General features: G+C 43.6%; 1 protein-coding gene across 1 annotated transcript in view; it reads right to left on the bottom strand.

Annotated features, from left to right (window-relative positions):
• Nucleotides 1-12,796: 12,796 nt before the first annotated feature.
• Nucleotides 12,797-15,444, bottom strand: part of Reln (reelin) — a 423,857-nt gene continuing 421,209 nt past the window's right edge. Inside the window, exon 62 of the mRNA XM_055612891.1 lies at nt 12,797-13,910. Coding sequence (XP_055468866.1) covers nt 13,814-13,910 — 97 coding nt within the window. The 3' untranslated portion in view covers nt 12,797-13,813. The remainder of the gene's footprint in view (nt 13,911-15,444) is intronic.

Here is a 15,444-nt window from a genome sequence, read left to right as displayed (position 1 = left end):
CAACTTACTCAAGAGCCTAGGAGGTTCTGTTTCTGGGTCTGATCCCCAAAGCGGCAGAAGCTGGACATGGCAGCATATCCCCGTAATCTTAGCATTTGGGAGGCCCTTGGCTATGTAGTTGGAAGCCAGTCTGGGCTACATGAGACTGTATCTCAAAAAAAAAATAAAAGAAAACATTTCATGAAATCGAGAGAGACCCTGGAAGATCAAATGTGTCCATTTGGACTTTGTTTCAAGAGTTCACAAAGCAAAGCAATGGAAAAGCATATTTTCCTCACTTTTCCCATTGATTTTAACTGTGTTAATGGCAATGAAAACACCAGACTGTGTCCTAGAAAACTGTTCTCTTTGGAATCATTGACATATGCAAGGGCAGAAAAAGTTATCACAAGGTGCAGTACACTATCCAGAAGGCATTGCACATGAGCTGAAAACTGATTTGGATTGTCAGTCAAACAGGCTGCTCAAACTTGCATCTACAGCTCTCCACTCGGCTAAGACGGAGGTCCCCCAGTCGGTCCCCCAGCCATTAGTCGTCAGCGCTTAGCAAGATGCCTCTACACGGAGGACACTGAAATACTTGGATTGCGTCAATTCTTTTGGTATCACTCATAAATTAATGAGGACCGTGTAACTCTGTCTAGTTTCAGAGTAGGTAAGGAGAGAAAAAGGCAGTGCTGGGCGACAAAATGGGGCTCCTGGTGTTACGTAACCGACCAGAAGGCGTCCAGCAGTGCGCTTAAGGTATCGGCCAGAGCAACCTTACCCAGGAATTCTTGACTCTTCAGTTTCTTTCTGACCCAAACTGGTTTGACTTTCATTCCCTCCCATTGCTCAGGTCTCCTGATCCAAGGCAGTTCTCTGCTCCCATCCTTAGAAGGGTACCCTGGCACACCCTGGCATGAGTGTGTTTTAGCCAGGGTAGGAGCTTGCTTGTGACAGACCCTGACTTTAGCCCCCAGCCCTCCCCCAACAAATTTACATTTTGTTCTTATTTTTTAAATGCTTAGACTTCCTATTGCACATTTCAGATTCCCCTCCATTTCCATGCTCTGCTGGTACCTAGGCCTTCCAGTGAATTTACTCTATAGGCCCATGGGCCTCACACATCTCAAGACAGTAAAGAATGAGGCTCAACATGTTAATAGATGTCAAAGTCATATCATAATGTCAAATTTTGGATACTCTTGGTGGATAATATCCGATACAAAACAGCTGAATTGTTTCACAAATTGGTTGTTGATGACTTTCCATCATCATCATCATCATCATCATCATCATCATCATCATCATCATCATCATCATCATCAACATCACTATTATTTGTTCTACTTCCAGTGGTACCATACAAGACTTCTCCCTGGTGGGAAGGTGTCTCCCTTAACTCCTCTTCATGTCTGACCAGGACCAAAAGATCCTGGCAGTTTTTCTATCTTACCATGCTAGCTCACCAAGAATGTCCATCCAGCCTGTGTCCCAGGCAGAGATTGGCCCATGGGCAGGCAAAAGGGGGCAGAGTTAATACCGGTAAAATTTGTTGAAAGCTAAGGGCTTTCATCAACCACCTCTGAGCCACACTATAGTAGAACAGCTGCCATCTAAGTGATTTACTGAGCATAGGATTTTTGGGCAAGAGACCAACATGGCATTTCAGGGCAGGAAAGCTCATAGCAGCCCACGTCCCTAACTGGGAAGTTTAGTGAAGTTCATGTTTTATTGAGTATAGAGCAGAGGGGCCACTCTGGGAGTCCAGGAACCTGGAAATGCAGGTGCTAGCAGAGTCCACCCGACTAAACTTTAGGGAGCTGGTCTCCAGAGGGGAGATGAGTGGAGACAGACAGGCTAGAGCTAAGAGGGGCCCTGGATGCTGGCCACCATGAGGCAAGCAGAAGACAAGGCCAGCTCAGGCTGTACTGGAAACGATGAAAACAAGGTGAGGATCAAAGAGACCTCAAAAGTACGGGGGTTTCAGAAAGTTTATAGATAAAAGCACATCTTGTCAACCTTCCCCTGTTGAGAACCTGCGACAGGGGCATAGACAGTCAGATGGACTGGCCATTAGTGGGAGAAGACAGCAAGCATCAGGCAGAGAGATAGACCCACAGGAGAGGCAGTGACAGTCAAGGCCCAGGGTCTGGTGAGCTCTAGGTCCCCTTCAGAGCTCCTGGGACCCTGGCCACCAGTACTCACCCGCCACCAGCCAGCGCTGCCGGGGCTGCGCAGGGCGGAGCCGCCGCTGCTGTGTACAGCACTTCAGGGCTTAGTTGCGGAGCTCTCCAGCTCTCCGAGGAGGCACAGGTGGCTAGCCTGTGCTGGAGCAGTAACTCGAGCCGCCCCGCCTCAGAGGCCGGGATGTGGGCTTCCCTGCTCTCCACAGGTCTCCTCTCAAAAGCCCAGAACTCTCTAAGATGCACTGGGAAACTTAGACCTGGGTAAAATTACCTGCACGCCCATGGGCTGACACCTGCTTTCATTCCCTGCTTGGCGAATTTGTCTGCATAGGGTTTGAACAGCTTTAAGGGGGCTGCAGGGGCAATCAATAGAAAGTGTGGCTTGATATTATGTAAGTGAAAAAAAAATATAATCGTTAGCTGACTCGGGCATTGGCTGGTTCTACATTGTAGGGAGGATGACAACTGAAGGGGCTTTTCTTTAAGCTTTGATGGGCTGCCTTTGAGGAACACTTTACTTGCTAATAGTGACCCGTGGGCATGGGACAGCGCGTGGGCATGGGACAGCAGGCACTGGAGTGAGAACTTATAAAGCAGCTGTTCTGTTTGAAGCAGATTACCATGTTACTTTGTTCAAGAGAAAGGAGGAATGGAAGAGAAAGGAGGGAGAAGGAACCGGTCTGTTTAATTTCCTCCAGCCAGGATTTGCAAGCCCGGGTGCCAGCAGCCGACACAGCAAGGGAGGACATGATTTCTATATACAGGCAGCTCTGCTTCTGTGGTTTAGCAAGGCTTACGATTGGCTCATCAGAAACACTGCTGTTTTGATTTGTGCATTTCTGAGGTCGCAGGCAGTAGTGACATGACCAACTGTGGCAGCCCTCTTAAAGCTGGAGAGAGTGCTTAGAGATGCCAATTGCCCTTCACAAGGAAACCAGACTGCCTGCCTGGGGTGGCCAGTGGCTGGGATCCTGTATCAGAGGAACAGCTGCAAATTCTTGTTCCAAAGGAAGGATGCTCTGTTCAAGTACATCAGGGCGACACTCAGGAATCTGCTATGTTCTAACACTCCCTTCCCCCGTTAGGCTTTTGGCCACCTCAGAACAAGCCCTTGTGGAGAAGTTTTCCAAGGAGAAATTGGCTGTCGTGACATGCATTTCTGCTGTCAGTTGTCTTGAACTCGGCCTTTGTCATTTTGAGTTTGGCTTTTGTCATTTTGAGTTTGGCTTGTGACATGTTTGCCCTGTAGCTTAACGCTTCTGAAGCTATAAGTGCAGATGCAGCACCCGTGGACCTGGCTAATGATGCTGAATTGGGTTTAGGAGCTCTGAGCTGATCAGAAGTCTTTGGGCCGTTAGAGAGTCCAGTTGTGTAGAACTGAAGTAGATGGATAGGTTAAACATTACTGCTGGTGCAGCACCCGGAACCCTAAAATCACCATGAACAACAGTTTGAGTTTCAGGCACTGGGCCCACCCATCTTTTTTTCTTAATTTTTTTTTCTAAATTGAGACAGGGTTTGTCTGTGTAGTCTTGGCTGTCCTGGAATTTGCTCTGTAGACCAGGTTAGCCTTGACCTCACAGAGATCCACCGGCCTCTGTCTCTTGAATGCTGGGATTAAAGGTGTGTGCCACCACCGTCTGGAAGGGCTTGCTCTTTTTTTAAAATTAAAATTTTTTTATTTATTACATTTTATTAATTACAGTTTATTCACTTTGTATCCCCCCCTGTACCTCCTTCCCCCCTCCCATCCCAATCCCACACTCTCTCCTCCTTTTCCACCTATGCCCTTTCCCCAGTCCACTGATAGGGGAGGTCCTCCTCCCATTCCTTCTGATCCTAGTCTACCACGTCTCATCAGGAGTAGCTGCATTCTCTTCCTCTGTGGCCTGGTAAGGCTGCTCCCCCTCAGGGGGAGGTGATCAAAGAGCAGGCCAATCAGTTCATGTCAGAGACAGTCCCTGTTCCTATTACTGTGGAACCCACTTGGACACTGAACTGCATGGGCTACATCTGTGCAAGGGTTCTAGGTTATCTCCATGCATGGTCCTTGTTTGGAGTATCAGTCTCAGAAAAGACTCCTGTGCCCAGATTTTTTGGTTCTGTTGCTCTCCTTGTGGAGCTCCTGTCCTCTCTAGGTCTTACTATCTCCCACTTCTTTCATAAGATTCCCTGCACTCTGCTCAAAGTTTGGCTATGAGTCTCAGCATCTGTTTTGATACTCTGCAGGGTAGAGTCTTTCAGAGGCCCTCTGTGGTGGGCTCCTGTCCTGTTCCCTGTTTTCTCCCTTCTCTGATGTCCATCCTCTTTGCCTTTCTGAATAGGGATTGAGCATCTTAGCCAGAATCCTCCTTCTTGATTGGTTTCTTTAGGTGTACAGATATGTTTATCCTATATTATATGTGGAGAAAAGGGAACTCTCCTCCACTGCTGGTGGGAATATAAACTTGTACAACCACTTTGGAAATCAATCTGGCACTTTCTCTGACAGTTAGAAATAGTGCTTCCTCAAGATCCAGCTATACCACTCCTAGGCATATATTCAAAAGATGCTCAAGTACACAACAAGGACATTCGCTCAACCATGTTTGTAGCAGTTTTATTTGTAATAGCCAGAACCTGGAAACAACCCAGATGTCCCTCAATGGAGGAAGGGATACAGAAATTGTGGTACATTTACACAATGGAATACTACTCAGCAATTAAAAACAAGGAAATTATGAAATTTGCAGGCAAATGGTAGGAACTAGAAAGGATCATCCTGAATGAGGTATCCCAGAAGCAGAAAAACACACAGAGTATATACTCACTTATAAGTGGATATTAGACATATAATATAGGGCTTGCTTTTTTAAGTAGAAGATTTACGTTTTATTTTAGAGTATGCATGTATGTCTGTGTCTGTATTCCATGTGTGTGCATATACCTGTGGCAGCCAGAAGAGGGCATTGATCCCTGGAGCTGGAATTACAGGCAGTTGGGAACTTCCTGACTTGGGTGCTGGGAACTGAACTCAGGACCTGAGCCATCTCTCCAGTCCCTTATGTTGGTATAATGTTCTTTTGAAATGTATACACCTTACCCTTGTTCATTCAAATGCTGATTTCTCTACCCAACTCTCTGGTTTCAATCTGGACATTGCATTGTGATACTTATTCTAAGCATCACCTGTCTCAACTTTGTGTAAACATACCAAAATAAAATAACCAGCCACAATGTTGAGCAATGGAGAGGAAGGAGTAGGAGGGAGAGGGGAGGAGCCAGAGGATAGGAAGGAGTGGGATTCAGAGAAGCTGGGATTGCAGAGGCAGGAGGAGAGGTCTTGGAACTACGTGGAGAGATGGACAGGACCTAAGATTTCACAAAAAGCAAGTATAATGGGTGAATCTAAATGTTAGGAAACTGTGAGGGCTTGGAGGTTTAGGATGGAGTAACTATTGCCCAGCATTGTGATCTAGGTTAATTAAATAAATCCCAGTCTCTGTGTGGTGATTTAGGTATACAGCTGTTTAGGACTAACCACAGATTAACTAAAAGATATATCAATAGTAAATATTAATTGCCACCTACAACACCCTTATTTTTAAGTCTTTGAATCCGTAGAAGGTTAACATGATTTAAACAGTGAAAATGGCACACAGACTCAGAAGCGCCCCCTCCACCCCTTTCTTTCCACCTTCTCTACCTGATGCTCTGAGTGAACAACCTCAGAACCTTCTGGCTTATTCTCCCTGTGTTTCCTTTTGCACAGCTAAAGGACACAGAAGGCGAGATGCCCTCCATGCCCTTATGCAATTAGCATCTTCCACGTACCCATATGTTAGGGAAGTCACTTCATCTCACCTCACCTCTCAGACATCTTCCTTGTTCTCTTTTACAGCTTCACGACTCGCTGTGTATATATATCCCAATGGCTTTACAGGACGACATAGGCATCCAATTTCTCTAGCCACAGTCAGCTCTACTCCAAGGTATTGGTCAGTTGAGCTGTGGGCTACCTAAGCTCCCATGGGAGCTGGAGCGTCTCGGTGCTGCACAAACTGCACGACAGGAAGGGAGAAAAGTAACAGAGGGGAACTCTGGCCAACGCTGTCAAAGCTGAGCCACAAGGTCAATGTTATTTGATATCAGCGTGGTGTTTTGATAGGCTGATGGTGAGGCCATTCAAATCAGAGTGCACTGAGAATGGCATGGGTTGAGGGAAACTAACTTGAATGATGAAATATTGCCACAACACTGGTTTTGACAGAGGAGGAGATGTGTGGTGCTGAGGAATAGTTATTGAGTGCCTAGAACAATCCTCTTTTGCTTTTTTTTTTTTTTTAACCAATATCAGAACATAAAGGATACTAACATTTAGGTAATTTGTTATAGTTAGGACATTAAGAGGAATATCAAGGAATTAACTTCAAATTACTGAAAGTATGAACATGGAAGGGATTGTGTTAGGATTCAGAATGCCTGGGTTCTTCCCCAGCCTTTAAGGGAGTGGTTTAGTTTCTGATAGATTGTGGAGGAGTTAAAAATGACTGTCTTGTGGTCTTGTGGCTGGGATGACAATTTGTAAGGTGCTTGTATTGCTGGCATGAAAATTTGAATTTGATATTAAGGATCCACATTAAAAAAAAAAGCTAGGCATGGCATTATGCTGTTCTAATCCCAGTGCTGGGGAGTTGGAGAGCTGTGGATCACTCAGGCTCATCGATCAGCCCAGTCTAGACTGCTTGGAAAAGTCTAGGCCAATGAGGAATTCTGGAGAGAGAGAGAGAGAGAGAGAGAGAGAGAGAGAGAGATCAAGCAAGAGAGTGTGAGAGAAAAACAGAGGGAGAGACAGAGACACCAAGACAGAGAAGGACTCACAGAGAGATAGAGATGCACACTCATGCATGCATTCACATAAAGAGAGGGGTGAGAGAGAGAGAGAGGAAGAGAGGTTGATGACATGAGGTTGACTATTGACCTGCTCATCAAATGCACAGTTGTGCACAAGAGTAACAGACACACAAACAGGTGTCTAACTCATCGCAGCGCGTGTGCTTTCTGTGAGCCCGGACAGTAAGGGGCTACTGTAATAACCTCGGTGTGAGCTGGGTTCCCGTCTCTTGGTTTACTAAGGTGAGATTTCCTACACAATGTTCTGCGCCTTTTATTACTCATTTACACAGCCCCACATGATACTCTACTCTCTATAGCTCCATTTTCTAGGCTGAACTTCTCTTCTGCTGCTTTGACAGTAATCTGGAAGAATGGGGCCAGACACAAGAGCAGGTAATAAGGCCATGGGAGCGTGTCGGGGTTTCCCATTGTCACTGGACAGCCTGCCACAGTCAAGAAAGCAGCATCAATTTCCATCCACGGCTGAATAAAAAGAACTATAAAAATTCATGTATAATAAGTACCCAAAGGATTAAATGGGAGATACAGTAAGAAGTCTCTTTTTTAAAAAAAACACAATTAGGTGGAATTCTCTCAGTAACAGAGATTGTTTTTCTTTTGAACAATAAATGTGTGCATTTTGTTTTTGCTATCATCTTTAATATGAGAGGAATTTGAAGTCATCTGAGGAAAAAAAAACCTAGTAAAATTGTTAACAGTTTAGGGTGACTTCCTGGCCGTTTCCCCAGATGTTGTTGATTAATTCTGATTTCCCAGCTTCCTTTCTAACACCAGCGATTTTGTTTTCATTAGGGCAGACTACAAGAACGTCTGCTTAACCCCTTCCCGTAGCTTCCCAATGGCCACCTCTTGATTAAATCCCTCTTCACCTCTCATCCTGCATTCTCTCAGCGACACTGGAGCCGGTCGCCCAGACATATAAGCACCTAAGTCTCAGTGATCTACACCTCTGCCACGGACCCACGCTAGCTGTGTTTTGAATACTCTGCATTGTTCTTCACTTGGATCCTCTGGTTTTTTTGTTTTTTTTTTTGCTATAATATTTTATCCTTACATAGAAATAGATAACAACACAAAGCTTTTGCATGTATGTAACTCATTAAATGTTAGCATTCTGAAAATGTAAAGACAAGATGCCTTTTACGTGTCCTTTCCAGTTTTTGAAGAAATATTTTTATTTACGTGTATGTATGTTTCTGTGTGTATTCAAATGTGTATACAGGTGTCCACTGAGGCCAGCGGAGGGCCTCAGGTGCCATGGAGCTAGAGTTACAGGCAGTTATGAGATGTTCACTGTTGGTGCTGGGAAACTAACTTGGGGTCCTTCTCGAGAGCAGCAAGCACTGTGAAGCACTGAGCTATCTTGCTAGCTGGCTCTTTTTATCTTACCTCTACCTGGTATACTTGCTGTATTTACACTTATTCCCTCACCTGGTTTTATACCTTTGCCATGCAAGCTTTCATTAGCAATGTATTGTATTCATTTGCAAATTTTAAAATTGATAAATGACATTTTACCATGACACGTACTATGTCATTTGCAATTGTGCCACTTATTTGATAGGTATAATCTGTGCCATATTATATTTTATTATACAAATAGTAACATCCTTTCTCTTGTTGATACACAGTAATTGTTTCTAATTAATTGAAATTAAGAAAAACTGAGATACTTCTCTAGACCATATTTTTATCTGTTCTTTTTTTTTTTTTTGAGGAAATTTGTCACCATACAAATTTCCACGGTGACTGCATCAGATTACACTTGGGAAGAAGGAAGCTCAGTTGAGTAATTGCTTTCATCAGATTGGCCTATGGCGCGGAAGTGGGGCATTTTAAAATTACTAACTGATGTAGGCGGGCAGGGCCACGGTGGGTGGTGTCACCTGTACCCAGGTGGACCTGGGCTGTGTAGGAAAAGTAGGTGAGCGAGGCCTAGGAAGCAAGCAACCAAGCAGCATTCCTTCATGGGCTCTGCGCCAGTTCCCGGCCCAGGTTGCTGCCTTGGCTTCCCTTCAGGATGAACCTGTAAGCCAAATAAACCTTTTCCTTTCCAAGTTTGTTTTTGGCTTCTGTTTTATCACAGCGATGGAGAAGTAAACTTGGACAGAAATTGGTACCAAGGGGTATTGCTATGATGGACCTGTTTATGTTTTTTGGGGCCATGATTGTTGAAGGATTCGGAGCGTTGGGCTGGAAAAGTCATTAGGAGTTCTCAGAGCATAATGAGCTATTCTGCGGGGCCTCAGGAGATAAGAATGCTGGCAGCAATGAAGACAACAGAGGTCTGGCTTGAGAATGACATTTCAGGGGGAATACTGTCGGGGCCATTTGTGTGATATATTTGAATTAAGACACTATGGCAGTGAGATCCTTGCTTTACTGGAAGAATTTATGCTGGTTAGCTGGGACTGAAAACTCAGCTATGAATAGTGAGAGACCAGCAGCACCCAGGTGAAATGTCCCGAGAAGCATTTTCTCACAGCGTTAGCACATAGAAGCTATTGCCAAGGGGAGGTAGCAAGGCTGCATCTCAAACAGGAAGGTGAACCTGGAAGTAACTAAGGGTCTCCAAGATGGTATGGATTTTGTAGGAATGAAGGGGTGCATGGACAGAAAACAGAGGCTTGGCACCGTGTGGCGTGGCGGAGTTGGAGTCCCTGGAGAGGCCAGGAGAGGTCAGTGGTGAGGGTGCAGTCTCAGTGGCAGCGAAGACCCTGGATGGTGGACCGGTGATGCTCAGATGGCCACTAAGGACAGCAGCCCGTGTTGAGCGGAGCTGGCCTGAGCCTATGAGATAAACCATGTGTGTTGTGGATGATGGACCCAGAGAAGTGGGGCTGCCTAAACCCATCGGAGCCTAGAAAAATCGTAAGTAGCCAATGCTGAACAGCAAACTGTTTGCCTGGCTTTGAACGGATTTTCAATTATAGTCTGTTTTTTTTCCCCCGTTCCCTTTTGAAGTAAAGCGTACAGCTTATTTCAGATTACACTGGAGCCCACAGTCAAGAGATTTTGGAACTTTAACTTGAAGTTTTAAAGCACTGAACTTTTTATAAAGACTTGGGCTTTTGAGGTTGGACTACATTTTATATTGTGCTATTAATGTTATATGTGATCGTGGCTTAACAGTTTGTGTGTCAGGTTGACGAGGCTCTATTGCTGCTTGTTTATTTTTGTGAGCTTAACAGGGGCTAGGGTCATCTAGGAAGAGGAAAATTCAGTTGAGGAATTGCAACAATCACACTGGCACGTGGGGATGGTCTGTGGGGCATTTCCTTACGCAGGAGGGTCCAGCTCATTGTGGGGGTGCCTTCCCTGGGCAGCTTGGGCCTGGACTGTATAAGAAAAATAGTCGAGTTAGCCAGAGGAAGCAAGCCAATAAGCAGCACGCCTTCATGGTCTCTGCTTCAGCTTCCACCTCTAGGTTACTGCCTCGACTCCTTCCGTCGGCTTTCCCTCCATGACGGACTGTAATCCGTAAGTTAAACCATTTTCTCCACAAGCTGGATTTGTTCTGTTTTGCCACAGGAGAAGCAAGTTAGAACAAAAATACACAGCTGTGCATTTCCTTCTGGCTCCTCTGTTTCATTGGTCTACGCGTCTGTTTCTGTGCTAGTAACATTTTGTTTTTGTCACTGTGGTTCCGTAGTACTATTTGGGGTCAGGTATTGTGAGACCTCCAACTTTGCCAATGTTTGCTCAAAGCAGTGGCCCCACTGAGAACAACTTTCTAAACCAGTTAGCTTTGCCTTGGCGTGACCAAAGAAACTCACAGAAACAAGGAGGAAGTATGTGCTTCAGCTCATGGTTCCAGAGGGATCCATCTATCAGGGTGACATGGAGAAGCAGAACAGTGTGTGTTATGGTGGGTCAGGAAGCAGAGAGTGACAGAAAGTAGCCAGGGGTGACAGACTCCTCAAGTCCTTCCCTGCCATGGCCTGTTTTTCAGCTAGGCCCCTCAAAGTTAGCAGAACATACCACTAGTTGAGGCATGCCTGATTAAAAACATGAACTTGTGAGGAACATTTCAGATCCAAGCCATCGGCACCCCTCCCCCGAGTCTTTTCCTTGAGCTATGTATGTTTTGTGTAATGTTTTATCCTTTTCCCACACCCCTGTTAATGTATTTTCTTTTGGGTTTTGCTGTAATGCTCTAAATTTAAACCAGGGACCTAGTTTAACTTTTTCATTTGCGTGTAAGTTGTCTTAGCATCACTCTTCCTTCCTTCATTACAAGTAAACAGCTTGGAGTTTTCATTTCTCTTGAGTAAATCCTCTGAGTGGACTTGCTGAGCCATATGCAAGGCATGTACTTAGCTTTTAGGTCACTGAGAACTGCTTTCCCAGATGACCTGCGTGATTTCTCCTCATATCAGCGTAAGAGAGTTCTGATCTTTTTATATCTTTGGTAATATTTGGAATAAAAATATATTCATTAATGTCCAGTGGTATCGCACTGTGGTTTTAATTTTGTGACAATATTGAATGTATTTGCATGTTAATTTTCCTCTCTTATGCCTTGTTTATTAAAGTGGAAAAATTCTTTGCCTAATTTTGCTTATTGGTCTGTGTTCTTAAATTTTATGAGTTTTGAATACTTGATACCTTCTGGATAAAAAAAAATGCCTTTACTAAATATGTTTTGTAAATACATCCTCTCATTTTGTAGCCTTTATTTTACTTATATTAGCAATGCTTTTGCTCGGCATGGTGGCACATGCCTGTAATTCCAGCACTTGGGGAGGTAGAAGGAGTTGGACCTCTGTGAATTCGAGGCCAACCTGGTCTACAGAGTGAGTTCAGGACAGCCAAGGCTACACAAAAGAACCCTATCTAAAACAAAACAATTCTTAAACCAATGCTTAAAAAGCAGAAAAGTGTAATTTTGATAACATTTTTATTTATCCTTTTATACAACAAATTTGATGTATTTTTGGTTTCCTGGCTAAGACATCACTGACCAACTCAGAATCTTCCTGCTTTGCTTTTTTTTCTAGACATTTTACAACTTCAGGTTTTAAATTTAGGGTGTGATGCACTTGAAGTTTTCTCTATTGTATATGACATGTTACCGATAGGATTTCATGTTCCTCCTGGCTATCCAGTTATGCCAATTCCATTAGTTGGAACTGTCATTCAATTGCCTTTGTCTTTCTGAGTGCACACACACACACACACACACACACACATTGTGTGTGTGTATGCCCATGTAGGTCTTCATCTGCCTGGAATCTCCGCTAGCCTGTGTGTTGCATGTGAATGCCAGAACAGGGGGTGGAACAAAAAACTCATAGGAATATCTGCTGTCTTATCCAAGTGTGATTTGGCTCACAATTTCTAAGTAAAAATTAATTAGAAACAAATGAAGGGCTATGGTAATGGCTCTGCAGATTAAGAGCTGGCTGTGCAAGCTTGAGAACCCGCGTTTGGATCCCGAGCACCCACATAAAACTCAGGTGAGGTGTCACGGACCTGTGATCCCCGTGGATCTATGGTAGAGTGAAAGGTGGAGACGGGAATCCCTCGAAGATCACAGCCAGCTAGACTGGCCTGTGTAGCCTTGAGCAACAAGATAGGCTGTCTCAAATCATGAAGACCCAAGGTGTTCCCTGACGCCCATCCAACAATTCTCTCTCTCTCTCTCTCTCTCTCTCTCTCTCTCTCTCTCTCACACACACACACACACACACACAATGAAAACAGAATGGATACAAACGAGCTGGGAATGGATTTTGGACATAATTTTTATTTAAGCATGGGCTTTTAGCATGGTTCACCCTGGAGTGCAACCTTCTGTTTCACCAATCGGAGGACACAGGACCAGTAGACTTTGCTGGTATTGGCTCAACTTCATCAGAAGGTATGAATATGACCCACAGGGAAAACAACCCATGAGAAGAACACAATGGAAAAAAAAACAACACCCACCATTTTACAAATCATTTTGTTACCACAGACACAAAATGGCAGTTACTGTTAATAAATCAGCCATGGAGCATTAAAAAAAATCATTTTAGACAAGGTAATGGGAACTTCATTGTGGGAAGGAGATAGGGTGCTCATCCACAATTTTTAAGTAGAAAATATATGAAGTTCAAACATTGTTTTTCCTATCCACAAAATGATGCTAAATCAACATACATGTTAAAAGCATATTAAAGGAGATAACAGTATCTTTACAGCTATCATCTTGAATAGGTATTTGAATTAACTTTCTGCATAATACGAGTAGAACAGAGTCCAGCAGCAAAATATTGCAACATAGCAAGTCGATACAGTTTCAATGTGTTATACTGTAGAGGAGAATACATAAAGACAAACAACAATAACTTACTCATATAAAACAAGATACAAAGCTGAAATACAGTCTACTTAAATAGCTCGGTGACCAAGAATGTTAAATACGGTGCTAAGATGCCATTTTAAACATAAAATCTTCAGAATGTTGTGCTTAAACTTTTTTTTTTTCCTGTTAAACTATTCCTTATTCTCAATACTGCCACGGTAACTGATATTACGACAGCTCACAATTTCCACGGACACACTGACATAAAGACATTTACTTATACGCAGAGAAGCCACTCAGGATTAGTTCACAGTGTGGGGAAGCGGTGTGCACTCGGTCTTGAAGGGCTGTCTGTTAGTCCTTCAGGTATGTCTCCTGATACTGGGTGCAGGGAGAGGTGTTTCGACAACTGGGGAGCAGCACTTCCTGTGCCGGGAGGGGAACACACGTGGATTCTTCACGGGTGTCGCCTCAGCGACCTTCGTCTTCTGCTGTAGAAGTGCCTGAGCCCATGTTGCCGTGAAAAATTCATCATGTAATTTTGTTTGCGAGTGCTGTTTAAAAAAAAAAACAAAACAAACAAAAAAACAAACCACAAGAAGGGTACAGGTGGGGAGGGACAGGAGAAAGAGCATGTAAGTCCCGTCACTGAACGTGCGATCTGTTCTAAGGTCCTACTATTTATTTGGCCCGCTATTTATTTGAACATTTTCAGAGTTCAGAAGTCGTGCTGACTTCACCACCTGAGGGACAGAATAGTTCAAGCCTGGCGTCTGCGTCACTACCTCCGGCCCTGAAATCCCTTTCTTCTCAGAACCTGAAACCATCTCCCTGTCAGCTCTGTTCCGGAGGGTGTGTACGCATTGTACCTGTTACCTTATTTACACTCGTCTTTAGCAAGTAGCAAAAGAGATTTGGTTACTTTAGTGAACATTTTCATTTCAAGATTAAAGGGCTAAAATAAAAACAAAAGATTGGATAGCAGAATGAGCTGGACTTTCCTAGTTTGTTCTCTCTCAGGGCGCACAACGGAGAAGAGATGTTGGGCTTATTGACTGTTTCAATGAGCAACTGGGTTTGTATTTGATAATGTCTTGGTGAAAGGGATGCTATGCTAAGAAAGGAGTTCATAAAAACACCAAGATAAGTGTAACTGAACATACAACCATATTTGTATCTGTATCTATATGTTCTCCCCATACACACATGCGCGCACACACACACACACACACACACATACACACACACACAGACAGACATACATACATACTCATCCACATACTATGTACAGCTGATTAATATACTGAAATGGATATCAAGACTCTTAGGAAATTAAACAATAGTTGCAGTGACAGCTACTAATGTTATGGCACGAAAAATAGATTTTTTTTTTTTATTCAGACAGGGTTTTGATATGTTTTGCAGATTGGCCTCGTACTTATGATTCTCCTCCCTCCGTCTCCAGAGCCCTAACTCTCAGCTATTTTTTTTTTTAAGTTTCATGATCTGTAACATCATTGAGTTAAGAAATGTGCTTTCATACATTGACCTGAAGGGTAATATATTTATATGTGACATCAATATGTGGTTTGAGTACACATCTATCAATATCTTCAAATGTATTAAGCCTCTTGAATATGTGGTCTCAAATACATGGAGAGAGAGAGAGAAAGATATGTGATTCTACTATCAAGGGCAACACAAAATGGACTTGAGTCAGGCTAAAGGGAAAGGCTTACAATGATGCTTTTTAAACAATATTGTCTAGACACTGTACTTAGGTAAAAAAAAATGTGGAAACCTTTAAAGTGAGGGAATTTTACCTAGTGAGTAAATAAGAATCTGAAGGAAAACACAGACATAGCTCTAAAGCAGCAGCATCTATTCTGAGCCCTTGAGAAAAATGTTAGATTTTGATTTCCGGTACCTTCACACCCATTCTCTGCTTGCACGTGGTGGTGATATGTATGTTACTCTACACTGATCGGTTTTGATCCCGCAGTGGAAGGATAAAGGAACTGCATTCCATATTTATTAGCTGCTCTGAGCAGTAACTCCCGCTGCCATAAAGTCAAATCTTAAAAATGG

Source organism: Psammomys obesus, unplaced genomic scaffold (genome assembly GCF_907164565.1).
Source record: "Psammomys obesus unplaced genomic scaffold, mPsaObe1.curated_primary_1811, whole genome shotgun sequence".
Lineage (NCBI taxonomy): Eukaryota > Metazoa > Chordata > Mammalia > Rodentia > Muridae > Psammomys > Psammomys obesus.
Note: the sequence above shows the minus strand (reverse complement) of the source record. Positions and strands in the feature narration are given on the sequence as shown.